General features: G+C 45.7%; 1 protein-coding gene across 6 annotated transcripts; it reads left to right on the top strand.

Moving 5' to 3' along the window:
• Positions 1-522: 522 nt before the first annotated feature.
• LOC138758208 (zinc finger protein 774-like) lies at positions 523-7365 on the top strand. Of its 6 annotated transcripts, none has more exons than XM_069926811.1 (3): positions 637-820; positions 3860-3947; positions 5302-7365. In XM_069926811.1, exon 3 carries the CDS (start codon positions 5824-5826, stop codon positions 6685-6687), a length of 864 nt encoding a protein of 287 aa, XP_069782912.1. In that variant the 5' UTR covers positions 637-820; positions 3860-3947; positions 5302-5823; the 3' UTR covers positions 6688-7365. The 6 variants fall into 6 exon arrangements, with proteins under 6 accessions (XP_069782913.1, XP_069782912.1, XP_069782911.1 ...); XM_069926810.1 differs by lacking the exon at positions 3860-3947 and adding an exon at positions 2211-2379; XM_069926809.1 differs by lacking the exon at positions 3860-3947 and adding an exon at positions 2211-2392.
• The last annotated feature ends 356 nt before the right edge of the window (positions 7366-7721 follow it).

The raw sequence follows: 7721 nt of genomic DNA, 5'->3' as shown, positions 1-7721 counted from the left end.
GGGTCTGTGGGGAGAGAGCGGGGCAGTGGGATCAGTGTGGGGACGGACACGGGACCGTGGGGAGAGAGCGGGGCAGTGGGATCAGGGGATCCTGGGCCTGGAATAAACACTGTGATTAACGGCCCGACTCTGGGGAGGGAGGGAGGTCCCGGCCTTGTCGGTGATTCTGCTTCTCCTCGCCGCCCGCTCATCACCCACGGCCACGCGGTGACCGCGGGAAGTACTTTCCCCTCAGGGCGGCCACGCTCCACTAAGGTCCGGCCCCGGGCACTGGACACACGGCATTTCACCTCCGGCCTCACTGCTTCCACCGCGAACCGGCCGCTCCGTCCGGGACCGACACTTAACCGCCATCTGCATGCCCAGGTTTCATCATCTTCCGTGAGAGGTCCGTTGCTGTGGGAACGACGCTGGCGGACGCCACACTTCCACTATGACATGATCACACAAACGTGAACAGACATTAATTCCATCCATCATCAGCAGATTCGCTCCCGCCCTGTCACGTGATGGCGAGCCCCGGCGGATGCGTGTTGTCATCACTGTGACTTGACACCGACGCTGAGCGTCGTTGCCCTAGTAACGAGGCGTTTCGCTGAGGCTGGTTGCGGCCTTTGTCCGAGGTAAGTTGCGAGGTTCGCCGGGCGGGGAAGTGACATGTTGCAGCGGGACCGCCGTGAGGTGGGTGGAGGGTGGTCTCAGTGCAGCCTTTGGAGATGAGCGGGATCCGGGGGAGGAGAGTAACAGGTAAACGCCGTTGAAATTTCCGTGGCCCGATCCCGTCGACCCTGAGGAGGAACAGGCAGCCGGAGTAAATCCTGTGAGTGTTACAGAGACAGGGAGGGGGTTACAGAGACAGGGAGGGGTGTAGGGTACTGGAGGGCATTAGAAATAGGGAGGGGTGTAGGTGACTGGAAAGGGTTACAGAGATAGGGAGGGGTTTAGGGGACTGGAGGAAGTTACAGAGTTGGGGAGAGGTTAGGGCACCGGAATGGGGTTCCATAGGCAGGCAGGAGTGTAAGGAACAGGAGGAGGTTAGAGATAGGGAGAGGGGCAGGGGACAAGAGGGGTTATTACAGACAGGGAGAGGTGTAGGTGACTGGAGTTGGTGACCAAGACAGGGAGACAACATATAATCTGGGATACTCTATCTTCCACAAAATCTCTTGTGTGTCCACCTAACTATGGAATCCCTATCATTATAGCTCACCTCTCTTCTCCACAGGACCCAACTCTTTGTCAAAGATCTAATTGCTGTGGCTTCTCCCCTGTAGGTTACCCCTGAACAGTATCCTAAATAGTTTTCTTGTTATTGAGGGTATTCTGAACTCCTGTTGAGGAAGTTGGCTAAACTGTGGATAGAGCTAGGAGCTAGTATACTGTAGACGGGCTTTGCAACATGATGGGAAAACAGCAGAAGAAATAAATTCATTAAAAGCTGACACAACCAATAAAAAAAGGGCCGAATTTAAACTTTTCTAACACCTTAAATAAAAAATCCCACTCAACCCTATCAAAAGCCTTTTCTGCATCTAGTGCAACCAGGGGTCAGGTTGCTTTTGGTATGCATTGACCAAAGTAATTAATCAAAGAATATTATCTGATGCATTTCTGTTCTTAATAAAACCTGTTTGATCAGTATGTATCAACTTGGGTAAGTACGTAGCAAGTCTATTAGCTAATAATTAAAATAGTTTTGGAAAAATTGTATAAATTTACATTACCATTAGACCCAACGATTTTCTTGTTGGGTAATTTGATTTCGTTGAGGGGATTGGGTTTGGATAAAATTCAAATTGCTTTTGTACGTTTGGTGTTATCAGTAGTGCGTAAATGTGTTGTGAGTACTTGGAAAGACAAGACAGAGATTAATATACTACATTGGCATAATGAATTGAAAACTTGTATTGTTATGGAAAAAATTACTTATACTTTATATGATAATTATTCCTTTTTTGTTAATAAATGGTCTCTGGGTACTTGGGGTACTTACCTAAGTTGTATTTGGGATATATACATTTAGATATACTTTGAATTTTTAGCTCCACTTAAGGGAGCTGGCTGAAGGGGTGGGAGGCTGGGATTGAGGTTTTTTTAAATTTTATTTTTCTGGGTTTTAGTTTTTGTTTTTTATATATATATATCTTTGTAAAATCAATTTTTGATTATTACTGGACTGTAAGTTATGTTTTTTCTATCTTTAAATAAAGTTTGGGAAAAATGCTGACACACAAATATGTCAGAGAAATGAAGGTCGCAGCAGCATCTGAGAGAACAATAGAGCACTTGTTGATCTGCACCTACACTGATTAGCACCCTGAGACTTCACATATGCGAGAAACAAGCTACTAGTATTGATAAGCTGCGGACTTATGATTGGTAAAAATATACAGTAAGCATACGAACTTGGAGATACTTTGTATATGCAAGGAACTAACAATTGGATATTAAAAGATGAGGTCTTTTGTGATTGGGGTAACATACAGTATGCTACGGATCAGGATAAAAGAAAATGTATTGTAGCTGTTTGGGGGGACTTTTGTCACTGACTCCTGAAAGGCATTTCAGTAGTAGTGGTGAATGAAAGTAACCCAATCTGCACGTTAAAGAACGATCCAACCAAGACTATAGTTGAAGTCAGTCATTTCATGCGAGCACCCTGCAGACCTGGAATCCACACCGTTTTTGTAAAATGGTATTATCACTGTAAGGGATAGTATAGGCAGGAGGGACTTAATGGTCACAACTAACATGTAACATTTCACACAAGTGCGACACCAGTCACAGCCCAGCAATAATCCAATACATTGGAAGAACTGAGCGTTGTGGAATTCAGAGCAAAACATGATGTGTGAATGACTGGGCCTTTTTGGTGGATTGACCTGTGCCAGGAGGGTATTTTGGGAAGCAAAGTACTTCATTTTGATTGTGACTAACAGCGGAGGCCACTTGGATAGACTGCTGTCGAGAGGCCACCTGAAAGTGGAGAACCTGGCCTGGAGGAGCACTTACCTAACCCTCCTCCTGTAGGTATAATCTCAGGCTCCGAGCATCCCCCATTGCACCTGCAAGCAGCAGTGGGACTGTGGCCACAGTCCACAGGAGCCAGCGTTCGCTCGGGCGTGGCTCTCCTTTATCTGGCACATTCAGGTGACAGAAAGGCATCTTCTCCACAGGAACGAACTCACGACCCCTGGTTTACCAGTGCTCCAACCACTTCAAAATAATAGTTTTTATTGAACTATTAATAATGTAACACTTATCTATAAACTTAACCCCATTGTGCATAAATGTATATATATATGTGAGTGTGTTAAAGTCCAAGTTTAAGCTTGAATCTGAAAAAGTCAAGTTTCAAACATGTTGTTCACTTCAGGACCCTTTTAAATCGCAGTTCAGAAGTAATCATGAAGCAGTTTTAAACATTATATTTTCAGATCTTCTTAAACTCCAGTTTCTTGATGAGTTGTCGTTCAGAGATATTCTTCATGAGTGTTTTCACAAGTTTCCGCCCCTTTCTTGTTAGGGTGGTAGAACTGAGATCTTCACGATGAGTTATTTGTTAAGCAGGAGTGACCATTCTTCCTGGTACAGGAGGCTTCCTTTCTTAAAGAGCAGTTGGAAGGCTCTTACTTGTTTAAAAGCCATTTATGTTGTTTATCTCCTATATAAGGAAAATACAAGTCCTGTCTTTCCAGGAGTTCGTGTGTTTCTTCATCCTTGTGTGTTCAGTCTTTTGATGAAAATGTCTCTCTACCTTCAGAATATAGTTCTCTGATGTCATGTGACATTACATTATCAATGAGGTCAATCTAAATTCTTGGAAATCATGTGATCATTTATTGGAATCTTTTAACAGTTGGCAGCTCGTGTCTTGGAAACCATGTGACCTTCATAACTCTGGCTTTTAGATGCCGCGACTCTGAAAGATGAACTGAATTTATTGTGTGAGTGTGTGTAACCCTGTTCCAAGCCCACTATACTACCCAAGACATTTATAAGAAATATAGCTTAACATTAACCTAAATATTAATATTAACCAGATCCATTACACCCATCTTCCTCCTCCTGCCTCCTAGGTGGGATAGTGCACCTGTATCTCCTGTCTATCACTCTTTCTGCCTCCCAAATGATCTGGAGTTTATCCAACTCCAGCTTCAGTCCCTTATCTTGGCTTTTCAGGAGTTGCAGCTGGATGCACTTTTCACAGCCAAAATCATCAGGGATCCTGCTGGCTTCCCTGATGACCCACATTCTGCAAGAGGAGGATTATTTTGCCTTGGCTGCAATTCCCATTGCTGCCCTTACCTGTGCCTACCTGCTGAATCTGTTTTTTTTCTTTGAAAAGAGTGGCCCTTTCTTATTTCAACTCCTACTATCCTTTGTCTCTTATCTGTTCTCCCCAAATCCTGTTGAGCCAAAGGCTTACCACTCAAGTTTCAGTCCACTATGACAATTACCGCTCCACTACACAGTCCCTCACTTTTACAGGGATACTCAGTTTCTTCCTCCAATCAGCTCCTTGCTGCTGCCTTGTCCCTTTTAAATTCTAACTGCTGCCGCTCCTCAGGTCACTTGACCTGTCTTACTCCAATCAGCTACTTTCTCCAATCAAGGCAAATGGAATGCTGGGATTTATTTCAAGAGGGATAGAATATAATTCCTTGATAGAATATAATCCTGCCCTAATGTTTTTTATATATATAGAATATTGGGGTGATGAGGTTAGTGTAGTTGTTAGGAAATGCTGTTACAGCACCAGCGATCGGGAATGGGGTTCGAATCTGGCGCTGTCTGTAAGGAGTTTGTACCTTCTCCTCTGTCTTCGTGGGTTTCCTCTGGGTGCTCTGCTTTCCTCCCACTGTTCGAAATGTACTGGGGGTTTGTAGGTTAATTGGGTGTAAATGGACAGCGCGGACTCATGGGCCGAAAGGACCTGTTATTGTGCCGCGTGTCTACGTTTAAATTAAAATAACATTTAGCGGGCAGGGAATGTTTGCTCTGGTAGGGGAGTGTGTGACCAGAGGGCACAGCCTCGGATACAAAACATCTCATTAGAACAGAGAGGAGGAATTTCTTTACACAGATGGTGGTGAATTTGTGGAATTCGTTGCCGCGGGCAGCTGTGGAGGCCAATTTGGGGGAGGATATTTAAGGTAGAGGGAGGAAGGGAATCAAGGATTGTGGGGAGAAGGCAGGAGAATGGAGTTGAAAAGAATAGTAAATCAGCCATGATGGAATGGTAGGGTAAGTTCGATGGGCTGAATGGACTAATCCACTTATGATCTTATTGTGTTACAGTCAGCAACAGACATCACATCCGTGAACTTTGCAGCATCAGGAGAGGTTTCCTCACTTGGATTTTAAATCAGCTCCATTGTGTCAGAGGCAACCTCAGCACCTAGCGCCCACCATCACTCTCCCCACCGGCATTTCCAAGGGAGGGTTTGCTTGCTGCCCACAAAGCGCACGAACAATGGAGGATTCTCTGACCACAATGCCCAGCACTCAGCAAAGGGTTCCACAACTGCCATTCTGAGCATTGGGGGAGTCGGCATTGCACCCGTGGCAAGGCGCTGGTCAGGGACTAAAGGTGATTTGATGCCAGGAGCAGAGCGCAGCATCAGGAACTGGAACGGAAGGCTCCTGTCTTTCTGGGGCTTGCAACAACTGGCTAGAGAATGCTTCACCCCCAGTCCCAGACCTAGCCCCAGCCTCTGTTGATTTAACCTGCTGCCCAGCTTTCCAGGAGCCTCCATCAGGTGCCCCGTGGTAGGACTCCATTGATTTATTCCCTGGTCACACTCCCTTGTCTCCATAGCAATGAACCAGTTTCAGTGCTCTGACTGCGGGAAGAACTTTAAAAGATCAAGTGTCTTAAAGAAACACCGGCGGGTTCACACTGGGGAAAGGCCCTTCACTTGCCCTGAGTGTGGAAAGGGCTTCACCCAGTCCTCCAACCTGCTGACCCACCAGCGGGTCCACACTGGGGAGAGGCCTTTCACCTGCTCCGAGTGCGGGAAGGGCTTCACTCAGGTCTCCCACCTGTTGAGACACCAGCTGGTCCACACTGGGGAGAGGCCTTTCGTCTGCCCCAAGTGTGGGAAGGGTTTCACCCAGTCCTGTGACCTGTTGACCCATCAGTGGGTCCACACCGGAGAGAGGAAGTTCGTCTGTCCAGAGTGCGGAAAGGGGTTTGCCCGGTCCTCCGACCTTCTGACCCACCAGCGGGTCCACACCGGGGAGAGGCCTTTCACTTGCTCCGAGTGCGGAAAGAGATTCACCCAGGTCTCCCACCTGCTGACCCACCAGCGGGTCCATACTGGGGAGAGGCCATTCATCTGCCCCGAGTGCGGGAAGGGGTTCACACAAGTCTCCAACCTGCTGACCCACCAGCGGGTCCACATGGGGGAGAGGCCGTTCATCTGCCCTGACTGTGGCAAGGGCTTCACTCAGACCTCTGACCTGCTGAGACACCAGCAGGTCCATACCAGGGAGAGGCCATTCACCTGCTTTGAGTGCGGAAAGGGTTTCGCCCGGTCCTCTGACCTGCTGACCCACCAACGTGTCCACACCGGGGAGAGGCCATTCACCTGCTCAGAGTGTGGGAAGGGCTTTACCCAGACCTCCAACCTGCTGACCCACCAGCGGGTCCACACCAGGGAGAGGACATTTGTCTGTCCCTAGTACAGAAACGGTTTTGCCCAGTCCTCCCACCTGCTGACCCTCTAGCGCAGTGGTTCTCAACCTTTTTCTTTTCACTCACATACTACTTTATTCCCTATGCCAGAGGTGCTCTGTGATTAGTAAGGGATTGCTTAAGGTGGTATGTAGGTGGAAAGAAAAAGGTTGAAAACCACTGTTTTAATCTATTTGACTTGTTATGTGCACGGTTCATAACACTAAAGGAAATGTGCAAATGACCATTTTTCTCAAGCAAAATATTACAGAAATAATTGGGTCTAGAGCAGTGATTCTCAACTTTCCCTTCCCACCCACATACTACCTTAAGCAACCCCTTGCTAATCACAGAGCACTGATGGCATAGGGATTATTTAAAGTGGTATGAGAGTGGAAAGAAAAAGGTCGAGAACCACTGCCTTAACTAATTTATCTAAACTTATCTTTCAACTATGCATGAATATACGTGTGTGTGTGTATACTCCAAGCCACTACAGCTCAAGGCCCAATTCTCGAAAGGCAGTTTGAAGTTCTCTCAGAAAATCATAATGTTGATATGGAGATTTTTAAGTAATGTGACACACAGGCTCTGGGTGGATGCAATGCGCAGCCTTTATATAAATCCTACATACAAAATCAACTAATACAATAAAAAAGAAGGTATAAAATCCTATTGAATGAAAACATTTTGGTATTACTTAACTAGAGTAAAGTACTATTATCAGGATGGCCACCTTTATCTGTTACAATGATTGGACCTATTAATTCGATTGAAATGAACATCCTACCTAATTTTTGTATCTTTTTCAAACTTGTCCAATTTTATAAATCTTTCTGTAACTCATTAGATTTGATTATTTATTCATATAGCATGGGAAACAATCACTTATCAATAAAGCCCATCTTCAAAAGACTAAAAGTAATGGGGGTTTATTGCCTCCAAATTTTACATTTTAATATTGAACGATTAATATTTGTAGTTCAGTTTTACTCTTACATTTTAATGAATTAGTAGATTGGCCTTCTTGGGTAGAATTAGA

This window comes from Narcine bancroftii, chromosome 3 (genome assembly GCF_036971445.1).
Source record: "Narcine bancroftii isolate sNarBan1 chromosome 3, sNarBan1.hap1, whole genome shotgun sequence".
In the NCBI taxonomy this organism is placed as follows: Eukaryota; Metazoa; Chordata; class Chondrichthyes; order Torpediniformes; family Narcinidae; genus Narcine; species Narcine bancroftii.
This window is presented reverse-complemented; position numbering and strand designations above follow the sequence as displayed.

Bases quoted from the DNA above. Each gene is read 5' to 3' on its own strand.
- LOC138758208 (XM_069926812.1), top strand. From the start codon at position 5,824: ATGAACCAGTTTCAGTGCTCTGACTGCGGGAAGAACTTTAAAAGATCA.